Genomic DNA, 23,693 nt, shown 5'->3' with positions numbered 1-23,693 from the left:
GAGGAAAGGCCAGACACCAAAAGCAGTCAGGAAGTGCTGGTTTTCTGTATGTTCTTGATTACTGAGTCACATTATTCTTAGAATCATACCTGCAGATTGGCTACTGGGCGAGGGGCTGGTTCTTTAGTTCTGGAATCCTTGATTATTATTTTTCCCCTAAAAACTTCTTTCAGATAAACTGTAATTAGAAATGTCTCTAACTAAAAGCCCCAAACTTGAACACTTTAGAACTTGACAGGAGTTTAGATCAACATTTATCTTCTGGCCTCCAGCCTCCATGGTGGGCAAAACCCAGATCTTTCCTCCAAACATGCCTGAACTAGGAGGTTTGAAATAGAAATCCTAATTTCGTATCTCAGGCGCACCTCCAGTTCTGAGCTAAGTGCATGTTTCCCCCTTGAGGTGCTCCTTGTATGGGAATAGTTGATACAAAGCCTGAGAAGGCAATTTGAACACAGAAATGATTAAAAGGTTAATGCAGTGTTTCTTAAACTTTTTGAGAAGATGGAACACCAAGCAATACTATTTCTATGCAGAACGCCACTGGGTCTGTCCCATGAAAGCTCACCACCAAATAAATTATTTTGTTAGTCTTTAAAGTGGTACTGGACTGCTTTTTTGTTTTGATAGAATATAGACTAACATGGCTATCTCTCTGTTACATTGTAAGGAAGATATGTGACTTCGTTTTCCCATCCCTGGTTTGTGGATAATGAGGCAGAGATGTATTAAATGATTTTTTCTCCTTCAGATGCACAATGGCTTTAATTTTTTTTTTAATTTTCAAATGCTTAAACCATTTTTTTCCCCCCTATTCCCTCAGGAACTGGCAAACTCCGTCTACTTGGTTATGGAGGTGAGTTATTCTAATATACTGGCAAAGCAGACAGACCTTTTACCTGAGTAGGGCTTCCCTCTTTCTCCGTCTTGCTGGAGTCAGAGGTTGAAGTAAGTCAGTGTGTCCCAGTGCACCACTCCAGTAAAAAGCAGCTGGCAGGTTAGAGGGGGCAGCTCGGGATGCGCTATAGGAGAGATGTGTGCTCCCAGACAGGCTATTGGTCAGTAGCACTGCAGTATTTTTAAGGGGTGAAGGTGCTGAAATCCAGCCTCCTTATCTTGTCTGCTCTCCCACCCCTAAGCTGAGCCCAGGAGCAAAGTTGTGGGGATAGGGCCAGCAGCCCCCATACCAATTTGTGTGGGGCCATCAGGGGAGTCTCTGCTCTCCCTTCCCATCCCTAGCCCTCCCCAACTTGTGCAGAGGTGGCAGCGGGGCAGAGCTATGAGCCCAGTGATGCTGTGGTATCCCTTACGTTTCCCGTACATACACCTATCCAACTGCTGCCCTGAGTACCCCACACCCTCAGCTCTTGTCCTGACTCCTGGCACCCCACCACATGCATCCCCTGCCCTTAGCCTTCTCCGTACACCCACCCCAACACTATTCCCTGAGCCCCCAGCACTTCACCTGCACTTAACATTTCTTACAGGTGCTGTTGCAGCCCAGCCTCCCCAATCCACTGCCCTGAACCCTTCCTAAGGGGAAGGAGGGGTGTTGTGATACAACAGTACCTGTAAGAAATTTGTTACTTTCACCCCTGGTTAGAGCTCTTCTTCCTATCGAATCTGCAGGTGCATGTCCATGAGGCTGAAGGGTGGTAGGGGTGAAGAGCATTAAGGTTTGCTCTGCACCAGACCTTAATGTCAATTGCAGATGCACAATTCTAACTATGGGAATTGTGTAGCTAGAATTGGCATATCTGCAATCAACTTAGCTGTCAGTCCTCACTGAGGAGGGTTGGTGGGAGAGTTTCTCCCATTGATCTCCCTCACTCTACTTGATAGTAAGGAGTTCGGAGGTTGACTTCTGACCCCAGACAGATCTATTTCATGAATTTCTACCTGATGTTCAAAATTGAATTCCAGAAGATTGGCCCTGACTGCTTTGATTGTTCCAGAAGTGTAGACAAGGACTAAGGTCAAGCACAATGGAGCTCGAGCATTAGGTTTTCTTAAGTCTCTCTCTTGCCAAAAGCCTTTTTAGTGCAGACTTGATTGGAAAGACTTTTTATGTTGAAGGGGAATATACATTACCATCTACTATTCACTTATGAGCTCTCCTGTGGAAAGAACTATTTTCTTTACACATTATAGCTGTAGAGCTAACAAACTTCATATGTGCTCTGGTCTCTTAAAATTGAGGTCTCATTGGACATTTTCCTGCTTACTCCTAGTCATTCTCAAGGGTCCTCTCCTGATCCCCATTCCACAGTCTACTCTCCATTATGTCAATAACCTTTTTGTTTTCATGTATACATTTGGCTCCATTTAGTTCATATGTGTAATAAAATATAAACATGGTTGTGGAGTTCCCATCTTATTGATTTTGTTTCCTTTGTTCATTAAATCTTTGCCACTCTGCCCAATGCTAATCAAACTTTTGTTGTTCTCTTGCATTTCCAGTACTGCAATGGTGGTGACCTGGCTGATTACCTGCACAGTAAGTAGACTAATGGGGAGGACATCCTTTATGTTCCAACAGAAACATTTTGAATTTTTATTTTAGAGTTGGAATGGTTGAAAGGTAAGAATGACCATACTGGATCAGGCCAACGATTTGTCTAGCCCAGTAACCTACAGTGGTCAATGCCAGATACTTCTAAGCGAATGAATAGACCAGGGCAAGCATCAAATGATCCATCCCCTGTTGTCTAGTCCCAACATCTGGCACCCAGCGTATGGTTTGTCTTCCCTGACCATCTTGATTAATAGTTTATTGGTGGTCCTATCCTCCATGAAGTTATCTAATTTTTTTTTTGAAGCCAGTTATAGTTTTGACCTCCATAATAACTCCTCTGGCAATGAGTTCCACAGGTTGACATGCGTTGTGTGCAGAAGTACTTCATTAGGTTTGTTTTAAACTGTCTGCATATCAGTTTCACTGAATGACCCCTGGTTCTTGTGCTGTGTGGATGGATCCAGTCCTTTCTCCAGTGAAACAAATTTTGTCATTCCTCTTCTTTCCCCTGTGTCAAGTACTTCTTCACTGGTGAGCATATGTATACTTTGCAGACTGGAGAAGCTAAGTTCATGACAACGATTGTGTGCAGGCTCTGCAGTTTAGGTCAATAATAACTCTTGGGAATGGGCTGCTCTCCATAATTACACTGTTCAGTCTATAATGTCATTGTAATTAGTCTTTTGAATTTCACCGAGAGCTAAAAGCTGCCTTAGGTATAACTGGCATCTTGCTCATCATCTGAAAAAAATTGTTTGTACTGATGCCTTGTATTCGCATACTGTTTCATCTTCCAGGAATCCAAAGAAAGTTAGGTGTGGTTTGTTTATTTTTTAACAAAAGTAGCAAAAGGCAGCCACCTTTGGGAGGTAATACCATGTGTATTTAACAGCACCTGGAACAGTACAGGGTGGTAAAAGTGGATGATGGTAAGAACAGCATGCAGTGTGGGGAAATTTGGTGCCTGAAAAATGTAGAGCGCTGTTATGTATAAACATTTATAAACTGTTGTCCAGCAGATTATATTAGATATTTTTGACCTGTATGTGTTAATTATCTTCAGAGTAGCAGTAGTGGCTGTGCCCCCTCTTTCATTAGTTAAAGCTGAAAGTAAGCTCCTGTAAGTAACTTACAATGCAGGGATAAGACATTGTCCTACAAGTTGCTCTGCCAGTTCAGAAAACTGATTATTTTGCAGGATCATGGCCTGAATGAACAACATCTAGATCTCAAGGCTCCTACTGAAAGACAGACATTTGTCATGTCAGTACTGGAGAGAAGAGAGTGTCAATATGAAGAGAACAGAATTTTCTGGATGCTTAACTCGTAGCTGTGCTGGATTTAAATCTTATAGTCCTTTTTAAGTATTTTGTTTTTCACTTGCGCTCTGACTAAAAGATTAAACCTGCCTCCTGCTATTTATTAATCTCTCATACTGTGTGTCTTTTGGATTGCACTTAAAAAAAAACCAGTGCCAATCCAGGATGCCGTCTGCATTTCTTGTTAACAATATGAGAAGGTATTAAAATAATAATAGTAATAATTTTACTGGATGTTACTTGAGGCTGTTACTTTAAATTAAGTGATGACTGGAAACTATGGAAGCTGAGAGATTAAAAGCTAACTTCTTATTTGCTTTGGAGCTAACTTTAGTGTCGCATGAATGATAAATTCAGGACTGATGCTTGTGTGTTCCAGTTCGTTCATATGGGATAACAAATTATATTTAACTGTTGATTTTAGACTATGAAAGGGTATGGGTAGCTGAAGAAATGTGAAAGATCATTTTATTCTTTGCATAACTTTTGTAGGGATGAGTCAGAAGGTACCTAGACTTGCATTTTAATTCTGTTTGGCATGGTTGGTGTTAATTCTGTTGAGATACTTTCACATCCATTAGGTAATATGGTGTGCAGAAATGGAACACCTTTCTTGGAACAGGGACAATGTGTATGTGTGGATCTTTTTTTTCCCCCTAAATATAGTGGTAATTTTTAATGATGGAACTTTTTAAAAATAGCCAAACCTGAGTTGGTTTACTATGGCACTAAAACTGTTGCACTAGACAAACTACAGTTGAAATGGGTGAACAGTTGGGAGACAAGGTAAGGAATGTCATGAAATTTAGGCTCCTGTGGTTTTAAGCAGACTCCTGAGCAGTGTGCACAAGACTTTGCTTGAAGGCACAGTTGCAAAGTTTTGTGCACACAGATGTTGTTTCTTCCCATTTAGAAAATTTGACTTGCAGGGTGGGATTTTTGCAGGGGTCTGAGGAGCACAGTGGGATTTGCACTTCTACATTTCTTTAGAAGTTGCACCCATCTCAGTGTTTACTCTAATTTTTTTCCATCCAATGTGGAATGATTTTTATGTGCACTGAGGCATGTGCAAACATGCATCACCAATAGAAATACAAAACTTAGATGTGGGTGTTCTTCTAAACAGCTGGATGTCATTTGAATTTCTCCGGAGTGGCCAGCCTTAGAAGCATACAGGTTACAGGGATTACTGACCTGCAGTATCTAACTTTTTTCAGTGAAGCTGACCTAAGGTGTGGAGCAATGGTTCGCAAGAACTGGGGGTCACCAAATGAAATTAATGAGTAGTAGGTTTAGAACTATAAGAAGGAAGGTTTTTCTTCATGAAGCACGTAGCAGGCCTTATAACTGCTTGCCAGAGGACGTTCTGAAGACCAGGAGTTTAACAGGGTTCAGAGGAGAGCTAGATAAATTCATAGAGGTTAAGTCCATCAATGGCTATTAGCCAGGATGGGTAAGGAATGATGTCCTTAGCCTCTGTTTGTCAGAGGCTGGAAATAGATGACAGGAGAGGGATTGGCCATTGGCCTCTGTCCAGAGACAGAATACTGGGCTGGAGGGACCCTTGAGCTGACCCAATATGACCCTTCTTATCTTCAGGACCCATTTGTAAATCTTGGTTGCCTCTCGCAACCCAGTAAATAGCTTTAGTGCAAAAAACATACGGTTTACTAAATATTTATTTCCCACAATGCGTAATGTACACTGCTGTGCAACCTTGAGGCAGCTCCTGCTGTTCCAGTCACACAAGGCTGGCTGGGCACAGCTCAGCTCTCTGCTCCGGACATTGCAAACAATGCATAGGGTTGCAGTGCCGTGCACTCAGTTGGTCTAGCCATGCTCCTTCCCCTCCTCCACCACGCCTGCCATGCAGCCCTTTGACATTTTCTGATAACCCAGTTTTGGGTCATGGCCCTGGAGTTGAGAAACTCTTCTCTAGACAGTAAACCACCACCTGTGACTCATAGCCATGTGTGGGTAAACACACACACACCCTATTTGAATGCTAAACTTCCAGCTGTGGTTTATAGAAAGTGCACCTGTTCATATGGCTGCTTGTATTGGCACTCGTACGTGCACATCATGGCAACACAAAAGTGGAGTGCGCTCTATGTAATTAGTTGAGCCGCTAATTAAACTCATTTTGTTGTTATCATGACTTGCTTTCTCTGCATCCAAAACTGACTGTAGTATGGATATTGGTAGTTACTTATAGAAAGTGACATTGAAGTTTAGTTATCATCCAACCTCTTGGTTTTTGGAGCTCTAGTGTCTAGTGGGCTACTGTTTGCTGCATTAATCCTTGGGTTATTCCAAGGTAGTTATACTCTGCCTTTTCCTTCCCTAAAATTAGTTTACTTTTTACTGTTATGAGGTGCATCTATTAGGTAAGAATAAATTGAAAGATGTGTGTAGTATTGCTTCTGGCTCTTAAAATCTAGGGACCCATTATGAAAAATAGTGACTAATAAAACTGAAGTTAAGCTAAGCACCACCTGGAAAACCTCATCAGATGACCTCCCCCCAGTGAAACAAAATACTGATCCTTATTGGCACCTGTTTCTAGAAGAGTTTTTATCAGCAGATTATCTCCAAGCTGCATAGGAGACATCTTTTAAGGATGTATTCAAACTGTGCATTGCTAATACCTGTATAGTTTTAGCAAACGGAAATCTCAGATTGGTAGTTTTCTTCTAAAATGATTCAGGCTGCTTTCACCTTTTTTTTTTTAAAGCCTCTCTACCGCTTGCCATCTTTTCCCAAGCCCTTCTCAGTTTAGCAGCACGTGCATGGCTCCAACCTGCCCTACACTCAAGCACCCCTCCCTGGTGCACCCTCGTTCAACCCCTCTCCCACAGCCTCAGCTCACCCCGAACCTCCCAGGCATGGGGCTCTGACTTCAACCCATGCCTGGGGCTCCGGCTTCTAGCCTCCAGCAGGACTCCATCCCCCCTCCACTCAACCACCCTGCCTTGGTGCACCCCCTGTTCAACCCCCCTGCCCAGCTCAACACCTCCCTCCTGCAGCCCCAACTCACCCCCCACCCCACGCTTGGGCCTCCGGCTGTCAGATGCTGCCAGGGTGTGCAGCAGCTCTGTTCCCCCTGCCAGCTCAACACACCCCCACCCTGGTTCACCCCCATTCAATACCCCCTCTCTCCTGCTCAACCCCCTCCCGTCCCCAGCTGACACCCCCCACCCCCTGGCACGCGCTGAGCTGTCAGCCCCAAGCACATGTGGGGCTCCAGCTGTCAGCCACTGCAGGTGCATGAGGCTCCACCCCCCCCTCAGCTAGCCCCCCCACCCCAGTTTACCCTGTTCAGCACCCCCCCAATCCCTCATGGCTCCAGCTCACACTCCCCAGCACGCGGGGCCACAGCTTCAACCTGTGCCCAGGGCTCCAGCTCCCAACCCCCTGGCCAGGTTCAACCTCCACTTCAACCCTCTGCTGCCCAGGTCCAATCCCCTGCAAGTCCTAGCTCAGCTGCACCCTCCCATCACCCCTGGTGCCCTAACCTGCCCCCCCACCCTCCCCGACTTATGTGAAATTCAAGGTGCATGAGGGCTGTGTGGATGCCCCCACCTCGAGGGATTACTGTGTTTGTTTCAGGGTGGGCAGCGGGAGGGCTGTCTGTAATGGTCTGTGGGAGAGGGAGATTGTTATCTATGACAGGTTGTAGATCCTTGATGATGTGTTGGAGAGGTTTTAGCTGGGGGCTGTAGGTAATGAATGGCCAGTGGCATTCTGTTGCTTTCTTTCTTGGGTCTGTCCCATAGTAGGTGACTTCTGGGTATCCATCTGGCTCTGTCAATCTATATCTTCACTTCCCTGGTGGGTATTGTAGTTATCAGAATGCTTCCCAGAGATCCTGTGTTTGTCTCTGTATGAGGGATTGGACCAATTGCAGATGTATCTTAGGGCTTGATTGTAGACAACGTATTGTATGTTGTGTTGTGGATAAAAGCTGGAGGAATGTAGGTAAGAGGAGTAGTTGGTAGGTTTCTGGTACAGGGTGATGTTTATGAGACCATCACTTGTTTGCACTGTAGCGTCCAGGCAGTGGATCTGTTGTGTGGGTTAGTCCAGGATGAGATTGACGGTGGAGTGGAAGTTGTTGAAATCCCTGTGGAATTCCTGCTTTCAGTGGGTCCAGATGATGATATCATCACTGGAGTGCAAATAGAGGAGGGGCACTTGGGGACGAGAACTGAGGAACTGTTGTTCTCAGTCATAAAATATGTGGGCCTGTTAATCTTTGTTCCTTAGCAACATCTAGCTGGGCCCTTCCTATGTCAGGCTGGTTTGCCCATTCCCCATGCATCTGTTTGTATTACCATTTGGCTGGGTATTCTCTTCTTACCTGGATACAGTCAACTCGTCATTTCCATTTCTAGATTAAATCTCTCTCTTTTTTTTAAAGGCTTATCCCGGTAAACATTTCCAGAATTTGTGTTTTTCAGTCATTTCACTGAAGTGCAAGAACCCAATCAAACCAACTTATACCCAGAATTCCCTGCTGTGCAGAGCGGTTGAACTGCTCTGCTTCTTTTAATAGCAGCATCATATCACAGAATCACAGAATCATAGGGCTGGAAGGGACCTCAGGAGGTCATCTAGTCCAGCCCCCTGCTTCAAGCAGGATCAACCCCTACTAAGTCATCCCACCCAGGACCTTATCCAGCCGGGACTTAAAAACCTCAAGGGATGGAGAATCCACCACCTCTCTAGGCAACGCATTCCAATGCTTCACCACCCGCATGGTGAAGAAGTTTTTCCTAATATCTAACCTACACCTTTCCTCTTCAACTTCTGACCATTACTCCTTGTTCTGCCATCACACACCACTGAGAACAGTTTCTCACCCTCCTCTTTAGAGCTCCCTTTCAGGAAGTTGAAGGCTGCTATTAAATCACCCCAAAGTCTTCTCTTCTGTAAACTAAACAAGCCCAAATCCGTCAGCCTATCCTCGTAGGTCTTGTGCACCAGACCCTTAATCATTTTTGTTGCCCTTCGCTGAACCTGCTCTAGCAAGTCCACATCCTTTTTATACTGGGGGGGGGCAAAACTGGACGCAATATTCCAGATGTGGCCTCACCAGTGCCAAATAAAGAGGAATAACGACTTCCCTAGATCTGCTCGAAATGCTCCTCCTAATGCACCCCAGTATGCCATTAGCTTTCTTGGCGACAAGGGCACACTGGTTACTCATATCCAGCCTTTCATCCACCATAACCCTTAGGTCCCTTTCCATCGTACTGCTGCTGAACCAGTCAGTCCCCAGCCTGTAACAATGTTTGGGATTCTTCCACCCCAGGTGCAGGACTCTACACTTCTCCCTATTGAACTGCATCAGATTTCTTTTGGTCCAGTCCTCCAATTTATCCAGGTCCCTCTGGATTCTCTCTCTACCCTCCAACGTATCTACCTCTCCCCTAGATTTTTGTCATCCGCAAACTTGCTGAGGGTGCAACCCAGTCCCTCATCCAGGTCATTAATAAAGATGTTGAATAACACCGGTCCCAGAACCGAGCCTTGTGGCACTCCGCTTGAAACAGACCGCCATCCAGATATTGAGCTATTGACCACTACCCGTTGGGCCCGACCATCAAGCCAGCTTTCTATCCATCTTATAGTCCAAAGATCCAATCCATATTTCCTTAACTTATGGACAAGAATGTTGTGGGAGACCGTATCAGAAGCCTTGCTGAAGTCAAGGTATATCACAGCCACTGACTTCCCCATGTCCACAGAGCTTGTTACCGCGTCACAGAAGCTAATCAGATTAGTCAGGTAGGACTTGCCCCTGGTGAATCCATGTTGGCTACTTTTGATCACTTTCCCCTCTTCCAAGTGCTCCAAAACAAATTCCTTGAGGATTCCCTCCATTATTTTCCCAGGGATTGAGGTAAGGCTGACCGGTCTATAGTTCCCTGGATTGTCCTTCTTTCTTTTTTTAAAGATGGGAACTACGTTTGCCTTCTTCCAGTCATCCGGTGTCTCCCCTGATCTCCAAGACTCTTCAAGGATAATGGCCAAAGGTTCAGCAATGACCTCTGCCAATTCCGTCAATACCCTGGGGTGCATTAAATCCAGACCCATGGACTTGTGCACATCTAGTTTTTCTAGATAGCTCAGAACTTGTTCCTTCCCCACAGATGGCTGCCCTCCACCTTCCCATACTGCATCATCTAGGACCATCATTGGGAAGTTGACTTTGTCTGTGAAGACTGAGGCAAAAAAAAGCATTGAGTACTTCAGCTTTTCCTGCATCATCTGTCACCAGGTTACCTCCCTCATCCAGTAGTGGCCCCACACCTTCTCTGATAACCCATTTATTGTTCACATGCCTGTAGAAACTCTTCTTGTTACTCTTCACATCCCTTGCCAGCGGCAGTTCCAATTGTGCTTTCGCTTTCCTGATTACTGCCCGGCATTCTCCAGCCATATGTTTATACTCCTCCTTAGTCAACTGTCCACGTTTTCATTTCTTGTATGCATCCTTTTTGAATTTAAGCTGACTAAGAATTTCCCTGTTAAGCCAAGCTGGTTGCCTACCATGTTTGCATTTCTTACTGCGCAGCAGGATTATTTGTTCCTGTGCCTTCAGTAAGACTTCTTTAAAATACTTCCAGTTCTCTTCAACTCTTTTCCCCTTCATCTTCACTTCCCAAGGGATCCTGCTCATCCAGTCTCTTAAGGAGTCAAAGTCTGCTCTTCTGAAATCAAGGGTCTGGATGTTACTGCTCACCCTTCTTCCTTTCGTCCGGATCCTGAAATCTACGATCTCATGGTCGCTGCAGCCCAGGTTCCACCTCACTTCTATTTCTTCTACTAGTTCTTCCCTGTTTGTGAGCAACAGGTCAAGTTGTGCACGGCCCCTGGTTGGCTCATTCAGCACTTGTACCAAGAAGTTATTCCCAATAGTTTCCAAAAACTTCCTGGATTGTCTGTGTGCTGCTGTATTGGTCTCCCAACAAATGTCTGGATGATTAAAGTCTCCCATGAGAACCAGGGCCTGTGATTTAGAAGCTTCACTAAGCTGCATGAAGAAAGCCTCATCTATCTCCTCTCCCTGATCTGGCAGTCTATAACAGACACCAACTACAACACCACCTTTGTTACTTCCACCTCTAAGCTTAACCCAAAGACACTCAACTGGATTTTCTCTTTCCTCATACTGGAGCTCTGAGCAATCATACCGCTCCCTCACATAGAGCACAACTCCTCCTCCTTTTCTCCCCTGTCTGTCCTTCCTAAACAATTTATAAACGTCCATGACCGTGCTCCAGTTATGCAAATTGTCCCACCAAGTCTCCGTTATTCCAACGACCTCATACTTGTGTGACTGTACTAGGGCCTCTAATTCTTCCAGGCTTCTGGCATTAGCGTAGAAGCATCTTAGAGAAGGGGCCTATTGGCCCACTTTCTCCTCTTCACCCAGGAAACCCACTTGATTGTTCACTCCTCCCTCCCCACTTACCTCCGGGGTTGTGTCACCTTCCCCTGACAAACCTAGTTTAAAGCCCTCCTCACTAGGTTTGCAAGCCTGCCTGCAAAGATGTTCTTTCCTCTTTTAGTGAGGTGGATCCCATCTCTTCTCAGCAATCCCTGTTCACAAAACAGAATCCCATGGTCAAAGAAACCAAATCCTTCCCTGTTACACCACCTACGCAACCACGCATTTACCTCTGTGATTTGACGATCATGCTCTTTAATTGTGGCATCTCTTTTTTCCATCCATTTATAGAGTATTTCTGCAGGTAACTCCTGTTAATGTTAATGCGAGCTGCCCACACAAATCCCCTTGTTGTTGGGAGAATCAGCTCTGAAGCCTACTGATACATTCTGCTTTCTAATTACAAATGATAGGCAATATTTTAATTCTCCATTGCACCCAAAGTAACTCTTAATTCTCCATTCCATCCTAAACCAAGACTTGTGTGTGTTTCTCAGTGTGAAATACATTGGTTTGGGTTTTCTCCTCATTCTGTCCTATCTCCTGAATGTGGCCTGCTGCGATTTGCAGTGCTTCCAGTGAACAGCAGTTTGATTTCCCTGGAATGTGCCTTTCCTTTTGGCAGCTGTGTTGACTTTGTTCCCCTGGTGTCGGGTACTGAGGCGAGCGAGTACAATACAGCTCTTCATTTCCCGGTTGGGTAGCAGAACAGTGGACGATATCGTGCAAGAGAATGGTCTCCACACAGGAGTATTTGAATAAAATTTTAAGGCATGTGTTACAGAATGTCAAAGTAGGTGATCTCATGGTCTTTTTGACATCCAGCTCTGTGTGTCTGTTGGTGGTGAGGCAGGATGTTTTATATACTGCCCTTTCTTAGCCTTTTTATTCTGGGCATAGCCATCTTGTTGAAGATGACCAGAGGAGCTCACTTTTTTTTTTAAGATCAGTCATGACCTTTGTGAACATGAGAGTTGAAAGGGATGTGTAAGAACTACTGAATCTTGAATATTAAGGAATTAAGAAAGCTACAAGAAGGATGCTCCTGAGTTTGTGGGCTCCTGTTTGCAAAGGGGAATCAGGCATTTCTGCATGGTCTTGCTCCACATATCTGGGTGTCAAAACGGGCCCATGGAATGACAAGGGCCCCTAGCATGTGCGGCCAGCTATTCATGGGAGTTGGAAATGTGTGGTACAGCAAGCCATGGTGATTCAGTTGAGTTTTAGGATTGAATTTAACAGCTTTAGTGGTAGCGCCCTGCTTGAAATGAAGGATGATTGTCAAAAAATTGCAACTGCATTGTGAACAAGCCATGGAAAATTGCAGAAAAGTAATAATGGATGCCATTGCCACCAATAAAATCCATTATAGCTTGAACCTCTCTAATCCAGAGCTCTCTTGTCCAGGAACATCCATAATCAGGCATGATTTTGGTTAGCAGGATGACCACTTATCATGGGTGTGGCCAAGTTTCCCATGGTCCCATAAAGTTTATTTCCAGGCAGCAGTCCTGGCTGCCAGTGTTCTGGGCTGTTATTAGCTATAATTTACCCCAAATGTCTTCTAAGAGCTCTGTAAGCAGTGGAAGTGTTGGTAATGCTGCTGGACAACACTGACCACCTGTGGTCCGGCAATGTCTCTCATTCGGCTCCAGTCAGGTTCAGAGTGCGCCAGATAAAAGCGATTCAACCTGTATTACTGTCAGCCACCAAGTGCTGAGAACAGGGTCCCCACTGTCACCTGTCTGTGGCTCTTACTGTCCAAGTTGCAGAGGAAGCCACAAATTCAGCAATACTGCAAGTAAGGCCTTACTTAATAGAGCCAGACCCCTCGCCCACTCAGTCTGACTTCAGTGCTTTTGGATTGGGCCTGTATTGAGGACAGACCCAGCTGACACTCGTGGGTAAGATATGTTACCCTTCTCCCTCCCTGAGTCCTAAATATCCTTTCCATAAAGTTGTCCTGTCTCGTTCAGTATGTCTGTGCAATGGTCATCTAATACAGGCCCCCATGTTTGCTCTAGCTCACCTTGCAGCCGCCTGGCAGGTGAAGCTCTTTTTCCCTGTCCACAAAGTGCTGACCAGGGCACTTTTTGGTGGTTTCAGCTTTTTCCAGCCAGCTTGGAGCCATATGGATCTCTGACTGATGAGCTGTAAGTACTCACTGTGTTCGACTGACCTGCCTCACAGCCCCTGGGGCAGTAAGATGAGTGAATGCCTTGTTGTTGAAGTCAAGTCCACAAAAATAAACGCCTGGATATTGTTACTTATTGGGTACAGAAGAGTAAGCTTTGTGAAATTATAACCTGGACTTGTGGAGAACATGGACTAAAGGCACTCGGGTTGGGGGGTGCCCAGTGCCCTTTGATGAGCTTTTTCATAGGGTTGCCAGCACAAGTGCCTTTCTCAGAATGAGGCTGTAATGGCAGGGAAATATTAAAACCGGTTGTGCCCTAATGGGCTGGAATGGCCCACAAGTGGGACAGGTCTGTTGTCCTTCCCTCTGCTCATGGGCTGCTGCCCTAGAGATCAGCCAGTGGCTAACATCTGCCCATGACTGCGCTTCAGAAACCTGTCCTGGTGCAATAGGAACAATCTCGGGTTCCCTGATCTCTTGGCCTGGCAGGACAAGAAAATCTTGCTAGACAATTATGACTGGGGACAAAACCAAGCAGCTAGAGGGTAAATAGGGAAGATACAGCTGGGAAAACTCTGCCAAAATGATCCAAGGAGTGCATGCTTGCCTTGAGCACAGAGGTGGAAAAAGTACCCAGAAAGTTACTGGAGTAAAAGTGCATCTGCTTTCACTTTGGGATACCTGAGTGCCATCTAGAGTTTTGTTTTGATAGATTTGTAGTGTGTACTTTCCCTTAAGTAGTTTTCCAGAGGGACACTGGTAGCGTGTACTTTAGTACACCCCTCCTCAGTAGCCGCTCTTTTACTCCAGTAACTTTTGGGTACTTTTCCCACCTCTACTCAAGCCTAACTGCTGGGCTGAAGGAAGGACCCAGGATTTAGGCCTGGTGTTGCTTTTGCCTCTGGCTAGTGGGGTTGTAGAAACCCTTGTTGTGTGGGAAAAGGTCCATCCACTGTAGCAGGGTGGAGCTGGCTGTATGGGGAAAACAGGCCTTTGCCACTCTGCCCCTCTAGAGCTTCTTGGCTACTGTGTAGTTAGGGGTGAGAGGTAAATGAGAAACGGGAAAACTCCCATTTTTCTTTTCTCTTATGTGATCCCCCTGAGAGCAGCTGTGTGAAAGTGACTTCATCCTGGGGTTTCATTGCTGCACACCAGGCTCTGAGTAGCAACATCTGTGTAACAGATCCAAGTCTTGTGCCCAGTTTTATTCTGCTGCTGCTTCATAGCTTTTCAGGCCAGCAGCTGTTGCCCTGGAGCAGCTTTGCATTGGTTTGCATTCTTTCTCATGCTTGGAGGACCACATCTTCATGTGCTTAAGGACTCAACACCTGTCTTTTGATTGAGTGAAAGCTTGAATTTCTCTAAAATGAGTGGAGTTTTTAAAATCCCCATATCAGTCTCTTTTTGCAGTGCAAAGAGCACTTTTTTAACTCCCAGGGATGTTGTATACATTGAAGATGTTGAGGTGATCAAATACTGTGGTGATGGGAGCCGTATTAAAGTGCCATGGCTGGATATGATGAAGAACAGTCTGTTCAAGAGAACTGACGGGGGAGAGAATGTAACCAGCCTTCTTGGACATACTAGGCCAGTCTTTTTGCTGGTGTAAATCAAAATGGCTCCATTGAAATGAAGAGTCTTACTCTTAGGCAAGGGTTCTATCTCATCTTTTTCCTTTTGGAGGCCCACCCCAACAGACTATAAAACCTCCACCATAACTGGTTTTCTGCATAAAAAAGCCAAAGCTGGCCTATGGAGTAGCCACCACGGCAGTTGCCTGGGGCCCAGGGCCACAGAGGCCCTCATGAAGTGATGTTGCTCAGATTTAGGCTTCAGTGCCAGGTGGCAGGGCTCAGAGTCTTAGGCTTCAGCTCCGTGCTGTGGGGCTTTGGCTTTCTACCTTAGGCCGCAGTGAGTCTAATACTGACTTGGCAGACTCCCTGAAACCTGTTTGCAGCCTCATTTGTTGAGGAACGGTGTTTTAATGTACCCCAATTGGAGATCTCCCTCTTCATGATCCTGAGAGTATGTGTTGCAGAAAATGAGACCATGCTTTTCATGCAAGATGCTGTCAGGATTGGTTGACTAAAATCTCAAGCTGTCTTTTTAAAAATTGGTATTCACCAGGACTCTACTACAAGAGCACTTGTCTTGTGAATTCTAGTAGAGTGTTGGCTCATGAGGACAGAGTCCACAGAGGGTAGCTAAGCTCTATGTACCTGCATACTGGTGTCCCACATGTGAAGTTGTTAGACTGAATGACATTTGAGGTCTGCTCTTCTTGAGTTTCCCTGATTTCGGAGTTTGTTGTCCATTCTAAATACTATTCGGTCCACCCACATCTCTTGCTGTGTCACAGGCACGTATTCTAAAGTAAAATGTTTAATTTCTTGCATTGGGTTAAAAGGCTTTGTGTCCTGCTCTATGTTTTTATAAGATTCCTCCACTATAGCTGAGAAGGTAGCCTATTGTTTTGATGCTCTTGCCAATATAGTTTAAGGCCTTACAGGAGAACAGCTGGAGCAACGTTAAAGGAGCCCCCATTAAGTCCAGGGGCATTTATGAGAGAGATGGTTTTACTGAAGTGTAATTTATGTCTTTGGACCTTATTTGTTATTGTTAGCATCTACTTAGGAAGGCATCATACAGTATTGATATTGAGGCTTGTTCTGTGTCTAGTGGCTGGGCCCTGCCTCTGGTAGGGGTCTCTTACTGATGTGCTTGTAAAGGTGCAAGGAAGGATGATTCATGACAACTGGAGTTTCCAATCTTGTCCTTCTTGGTGCATTCCATTGCAGGGCCACATCCTCCACCAGTTTAAACTGGTGTATCACTATCATAGTCGATGGAGCTGCCACTGAAGTCAGGGCTGCTGTGCTGATGTATGCCAGCTGAGGATCTGGCTTATGTTCTTTGCGTCATTTCAGATATGGAGGAGAAGGCAGTGTAGCCACCAGTATTTTAATGGATGCTCTTCATGAACCAGTTTTTTTAAAAAAACACACAAAGGGTAGGTCTGCACTAGGGGAGAAAGCTGACCTAAGGTACACAACTCCAGCCATGAGGCTAGTGTAGCTGGAGTCAACATATCTTAGGGTGGTTGACATATCTCCACAGCAGAAGGTAGATGGGGAAAAACTCGTCCATTGATTTCCCTTACTCCTCGTAGTCACAAGGAGTGAGGGAAGGGCATGGGAAGAGTTTTTCCTGCCTACCATCCACCATGGGAATGGTGGGGACAGTTGACCTAAGATATATGACTGCAAGGAGTACCAGGGTCGACAGGGATGCCCTCAATGTTTGTTTGATTTAGTGCGTCCGTACTAGACACACTAAATCAAACACCAGAAGATGGACCCTCCAGGGCACTGCTCTTTCTGTAAGTATAGACCTGCCCCTAGTTACTTTATCACTGAGTAGTTTGAGTGAGTGCCGGAAGTGCTGGATCTAGAGGTATCCTTGTTTATCTCTGTGGAGACGCTGCCTTCTGCTTTGCTTGAGTGATGGCTGGTTTTACAGTTGGTCTGTCTGTCTGTCTTCCAGCTATGCGGACGCTTAGTGAAGATACCATCAGGCTCTTTCTCCAGCAGATAGCAGGTGCCATGAAAATGCTGCACAGCAAAGGTATCATCCACCGGGATTTGAAACCACAGAATATTCTCCTTTCTTATGCTGGAGGCAAGAAGTCCAATCCTAACAACATTCGCATAAAGATTGGTAAGAACATTTCCTTGTGCACTGTTTTTAAGAAACACGCCTTCCTAGGAGGGATCAACATGGCTTTGGAAGTGGCTCACTAGCCAATCCAGACTGCTGCAACTGAAGAAACAAGGGAACTGATCTCAGGAGAATTAGAATTAGTTTTCCACCATTACTGTGGAATGTTTTGCAAGCGTTCAAGGTCGGACCCTCAGCTGGTGTGCATCAGTGCAACGCTGTTGAAATCAGTGGAGCTATGCATGCTCACATCAATTAAAATCTGCCTCCCTGTATCATATTTGTTTTGTTTCTTGCAATTCTTCCAAATGAAGCAGATGCTCATTAGCATTGTGCTCCACTGGTGAACTATTGTGGTTAAGTCTTGAATTCTAGGGCACGAGCTGCATCCACCCAAGCTCTCCATGAGCTTTAAATGAAATGTTGGGTAGTCCTGTGGATTATATATTGTTTGACTTCCTGGACCAAGGATGGGTATTCAGATATGGAGCCTTTTATTTCTCAGGTTCTGTCTAGACTAAGAAAACAGCACATTTGTAAACATGACCTGACATGTTCTAACTAGCATATCTTTGTTTTTAAATATGACCCATTTTGCTACTCTAGTGATGGTCTGGATTGTTAGTCCCAGTCCATCCCTGGATCAAACATAGAGGGGGACCTGTAACATATGCTGGTGATTGACTACATGAACATATGCCAGAAATCCAGTTGTTGAACCCAAGGTCTGTCTTAAAGTAGAGCTGTATAGTCATATCTTGATTCATGTACGTTTGCTGGACTATACTGCAAGTTGAGCAGATTGACTCTGACACCAATTAAATTATACCATTCTCTCCTTCAGCCCTGACTTGTGGAAGGAAGCATTAGTGCCTTTTGTCTGAGCAGTGAGGTCTGCTGGAGAAGACTGGGTGAAATTTTGCAACTGCTCAGCTGTAGATGAAGCATTCTCCAGCATTCAAGCATGGATGGAAAGTAGAAGTGTGAAAAGACAGGCATATAGGCCTACATAACAGTACTAGCTAATGTATGCTGCAGTGGTCTCTGTACCTTCATGCACACAGCTGTTTAATCATCCCCTTCCTTAAGGACAGTGTGTGGTCCAGGAGTGTGACTTGTCAGACGTAATGTCATTCCAATGATAGATGGGCAATATAAACAGCCGTGTCAAATAACTCTTGCTTGAAATATCAGGTGACCTTCAGGGACCCTCTCAGCATCATATGATCAGAAGCTTAGTAACCTTCAGATGTAAATGCTTTTCACATGCATAGGCGCTGGCTTTTCAAGGATAAACAAATGGCTCCACATTATGTTTATATCCTCCATGAAAAGCCAGTGTTCTAGCAATGTCTTGGTATCACAAATGATAATGTTGTAGCTCTTCTACATAAACAGAGCCGTACAGCTTCAGATCAGCATGAGCCAAAGATACAGCTGCTGGTGGGTCCCTGCTGATGATTGTTACATGGTGGTCCAACCCTGCCTCCTGCCCTGTGTCATAGAGTGTAACTATCATTTCCCCAAATCTGAAATTGAGGTAGCAATAGGTAACAAGTAGAAAACTCTCAAGCTGTGCTAAACTTTCACTGCATTCATAAATCTTGGTCCAGCTGCTCAGCAAGTGTAAAGTGACGTAGCTCCATTGCAGTCAACGGAGGCTCCCCAGTTCCCACCAGCTGAGAATCTGGCTGCTGGCGTCCATCTGGAAAGAGCAAACCTTGAACAATCAATGTATAACAAATTCAGATGTCTTTCAATGAAGTGGGATTGAGATTAGTTCCTTTTTACACCAAATATATTTTATAGCTTCATTTCCTTAGTCCTTCCTTTTGTATGGAACTGTAATAATGAGAGAAGCTTTGGTTAACTACTGGGTAGAATACAAGTTCTGTATTCATAAAAGGGGGAAGTCCCTTGTATTGAGGGGCCATGGAGAAACCAGAGCCTCCACCAGTAATAGGAGGTGTCCACACTCGGGAATGAGCTGTGGTTTACTCTGCAGAAAAGCTGTGCTGCTCTAGAACTGGTGAATGAACTTTTCTTTGTATTTGTAGCTGATTTTGGATTTGCCCGGTACCTGCAAAGCAACATGATGGCTGCAACACTGTGTGGCTCACCAATGTACATGGTAAGCATATAACCCGCTCGCCTAATGTGTGGTGCACTGTTCTATTTAATGGCACTGAGACCACTTATAGAGAGAATGAGTCTTCCCTACAGCCTTAGCTAGTAGTCATTTGGCTTTTAGCTTATGCGGTACAGATTTGTGCCTAAACTCCAGAGGTCCCAGATTCAATTCTGCTTTTTGTTATTGCAGATGGGAGCTCATCTGGCATTTCAAAGGGGATGTTTCTGAAGCCTGGGGTGTGCTTGCTCAGCTAGGAGACGTATATAACCCCCACACGTGGGCGTGGTGTACTGTCCCATCTAGTGGCACTTAGCCAGTAGCCAGCTGGCTATTGGCTCATGTACTAGAGGCTCATGCACTAAGCTCTAGAGGTCCCAAATTCAGTTCCACCTCTTGGCATTGCAAGTGCTCTCTGCTTACCTGTGTTTCTGTGATCAAACTGCTGTATTGTATAGGCTAGCAAAAAGCAGGCTCCTCCTGACATGTGGCACCTGGAATGCTTGTTTAGCTTATGCCATTCAAAGCTTTGTACAAGTATTCAGCCTAATTCTTCCTTTTCTCCTAAACCTCCCCATAAGATCTGGCTCTTGTGTTCTAAAGCTGCTGTTGTAAGTGAAACCCTAGTGAGAGACCTAACAAACATTCCCTGAGCAGCAAGATGGTAACATCTATGCTGCTGTGCTGGCATCTGCCTTTCAGGCTACCGCTGCTGTGTAATATTAGAATGTTGATAGACCCCACTCAGAAATTGCAGCTTCCACATAGGCAGCAGGGCTGTTTATCTAAGGCTATGGGCCTTAAAATCCATGTTTATCTCTGGACTGCAGGTGGAGTAGCAAAGATGCGGAGTGGGAATAGGAATGACATAGCAGCTCTAAGGGCTTTTCCAGGGTGCTGACTTGGTAAAGGTCTTGTGGACAAAGTGTCCTCTCTTCCGTCTCTCTCTGTGCCTAGTGTTGAGGGACAGTGGCCCTCTGTTCGTCATTCAGCCAACCTGTGGTGCACCTGTTCTATAGCTCGATTGGGTTAGATGACAGCAAGCGGGATACAGTTTTTACTGGTATGACATGTGAACATAGAATCATAGAAATACAGGGCTAGAAGCATCCTTGAGAAGTCATTCAGTCCAGCCCCCTGCACTGTGGCAGAGCAAAGTATACCTGGTCCATTCCTGACAGGTAGTTATTATCCAACTTGTTTTAAAGCCTCCAATGAGGAGGACTCCATAACCTTAGGAGCCTGTTCTTGTGGCTAGTTACCTTTAATGTTAGAAAGCTTTTCCTCATAGCTCACTGAAATCTCCCTTGCTGCAGAACAATTGGAGATACACATCTTGGGTGGAGGGATAGCTCAGTCGTTTGAGCATTGGCCTGCTAAACCCAGGGTTGTGACTTCAATCCTTGAGAAGTTTTCTATTGACTTTAATCTTGTTAAATTCATACCAATGTCCAATTTTTCAAGGTCATTTTAAATTCTAATCCTGTCCTCCAAAGTGCTTGCCTCTACCACATAGCTTCGTCCCATCTACAGATTAAACACACTCTCCACACCATTATCCAATTTACTGATGAAGATTCTGAATAGTATCAAACTTGTGACTGATCTTTGTGATCACTACATGTGTCCCCTCAGTTTAATAATGGACTGCTGAGAAGTATATTTTTTTAACCAGGTGTGAATCCACCCTCTGGTAATTTAATCTAGGCCACATTTTCCTAATTTGCGAATGAGAATGTCATGAAGGACTGCATTTGTCACTAGGCCAGCAACTCTGTCAAAAAGAAATTAGTTTTGGCTTGGCACAATTGCTTTTTGACACATCTATTTTGGTTATTTTATATAAAGCTATTATCTTCCTGGTGCTTACAAACTGATTGTTTCCTACTGTTGAAGTTAGGCTGACTTATCTATAATTCCATGCGTCCTCTTTGTTCCCTCTTTCTAAAGACTTACTAGTATGTTTGCCCTTCTTGTGGGACCTCACCCATCCATGAGTTCCCAAAGAGAATTACTACTGCTTCTTGGATTGCTTCAGCTAAGTCCTAACGTACCCTAAGATGAATTGCATTAACCCAACTTACTTATCTAAATATTCTTCAACATGTTCTTTCCCTCTTTTGGCTTGGATTCCTTCCCCTTTGTTAATACTAATTGTGTAGCATATAAGTTACCATTAACATTTTTAGAGAAGCCCTTAGGAGACTAGGCATTAAACACTTAAGGATTTTGATGTCATCAGCCCGGCCACGCTCTATGAGCAGAAGACCCACACTTCATCTTTCACTAGCTCCTGATGTATTTTGAGAACCATGTGTTGTTGCCTTTTCTGTGCTTTGCTAGGTATAATTCATTTTGTGCCTTAGTCTATCTGATTTTGTTTCTACATTGTTCTGCTATTTGTTTATGCTTCTCCTTAGCATGTTTTCACTTTTTTGTAGGATTCCTGTTTGTTTCAAGTCATTAAAGAGTTCCTGATTGAGCCATATTGGCTTCTTATGATTCTTTCTGTCTTTGCTTTGTGTCAGAATAGTGTGCAATTGTGCCTTTAATATTATCTCCTTGAGAAAGTGCCAGCTTCTCCTGCCCATGTTTTTCTCTTAGATTTTCTTTGCATGAGATGTTTCTACCACTTTCCTGAGTTTGTCAAAATCTGCTTTGTTTATTATTCTGCCATGCTCAGAATCTTGAAATCTTATCATTGCCTGACCACTTCCACCTGGATTGCCTTGCACATTCATACTGGCTGTCAATTCCTCTCATCTGGTCAGAATCAAGTCCAAAATACCCATTATCCTGGTTATGTCCTCCACTTTCCAGAACCAAAAGTTGTTGCCAATACATCCCAAGAACTTAGTGCTGATTCTTCAGTAAGTGTTGGCATGTCCTCAGAGTTGGGCCCCATTAGTGGGGGGGTAAAGTGGAATTTACGGAAGACTCTTAGCCTACAAATCCTGATTAGAAATCTCTCCTGCATCAGGCTGAGCTTCACAGCTTGCCACAGAGACAGAGGAGACCTTACTAATGTGTTTACAGCACTCTCCAAAGGAGGTTGTAAGATAGCAGAGAGGAATGTGACTAGGCAGGAATGTTGGACGGCTATGTTAGGAAGCTGGCACAATGCCTGTGTCTCACAGCTTTCTATATCACCCTCTCTGTTGTCACAAGCACTAAAATTAAACTCCAAACTAGAGAGATTTAGGTTTATAAATATCCGAGTATCTGCTCTCATGACCCGTCTCTCAGGGAAAGAGGAGACTTATCAGCTTTCCATATGTAACCTTGCAACTATATCCCTATAGTCTTTAAACCTGCTGCTAAATGTATTTCATAGTCTGACCTAATTCTGAAACAGTGCCTGTATATGGAGGTTTGTCTGGCTTTTCTTGTGATCTACATCTACTTTGTGCCTTGGTTGAGCTAATAGGCTGAAGGATATTTGCTTAGCTTGCAAGCAGACTTACTCAAAACAATGAAACTATGCATATGGATAAAACGTAACATGGGAATTGCTCGTTCATGTGCATGGCATCAATTGGTATAAAATAACTTTGAGTATATTGCATTTGCCAGGACAGCAAAATTAAAATGACCCAATCACGCCTTTGATGTGGGGCATGTGACTGCTCTGCAAGATGGGTGGGTGGGTCAGGGTGGCAGGTTTGCAAAGATTTTGGTGGTGCTCAGAATGCCCAGAGCCTATACCAATCCCTCCCCCGGCCTATGGCTCAGAGAGGGAGTTTGGGTCTGGGAGGGTTGCAGGCACGACTGTCTCTAGGGGGTTGTGGGGCTTGGGGCAAAAACCATACCAGTGCCCTCCGCCCAGGGTAACTCCGTACTGCAGGCCTCAGCCCTGCCCCACTCCATCCCTTAGCCCTGCCCTTTACTGATGCCCCACCCCCAAGCAACATCAGGTGGGGGATTGCCTGGGGGCCTGCTGTGGGGTGACAGCACAGCAGGGGTTGGCCCCTCCTCCTGCACTCACCATGGCAGCAGGAACCAGAGTGGCCCAGCAGCCTTCTCCACCCTGCCAGCCTCTCCCAGCCTGCTACACTCTGCTTCTCCACGGTGGCAGAGCGCACTGCTTCCGGCAGCTGCGGTGAAGCCGAGTACAGTGGGCTGGGAGAGGGCGGCGGAGCAGAGCAGGTTTCTGGGTCACTCTGGGACCAACCCCTGCGGACACCCCACAGCAGATCCCTTCCCCCAGGTGATCTCCCGGGCTGCCCTGGGGCCCATCTGTAGGACAACTGAGGCAGGTGCCGCAGGGACCCCCAAAGCGTAGGGCCTGAGGTGATCTCCCCGATCTGTCCTATGGACTGGATGGCTCTGGGTGGGAGGGAACGTGGGTGCTGGTTGCAGGATCTGGACCGGGGCAGGGTATTGGGGGCAGAATGGTGAGCAGACTGTTGGAGGGAGTTTGG

General features: G+C 45.2%; 1 protein-coding gene across 3 annotated transcripts in view; it reads left to right on the top strand.

The window, feature by feature from the left end:
- Nucleotides 1-23,693, top strand: part of ULK1 (unc-51 like autophagy activating kinase 1) — a 135,078-nt gene that overhangs the window by 29,974 nt on the left and 81,411 nt on the right. For 2 of the 3 annotated variants that reach the window (XM_075012291.1, XM_075012290.1), the window contains exons 4-7: nucleotides 824-856; nucleotides 2,461-2,497; nucleotides 16,971-17,144; nucleotides 19,202-19,275. In XM_075012291.1, the coding sequence (XP_074868392.1) occupies nucleotides 824-856; nucleotides 2,461-2,497; nucleotides 16,971-17,144; nucleotides 19,202-19,275 (318 nt within the window). The remainder of the gene's footprint in view (nucleotides 1-823; nucleotides 857-2,460; nucleotides 2,498-16,970; nucleotides 17,145-19,201; nucleotides 19,276-23,693) is intronic. The other variant, XM_075012292.1, reaches the window with a different exon arrangement.

This window comes from Carettochelys insculpta, chromosome 18, assembly GCF_033958435.1.
Source record: "Carettochelys insculpta isolate YL-2023 chromosome 18, ASM3395843v1, whole genome shotgun sequence".
Classification (NCBI taxonomy): domain Eukaryota; kingdom Metazoa; phylum Chordata; order Testudines; family Carettochelyidae; genus Carettochelys; species Carettochelys insculpta.
This window is presented reverse-complemented; position numbering and strand designations above follow the sequence as displayed.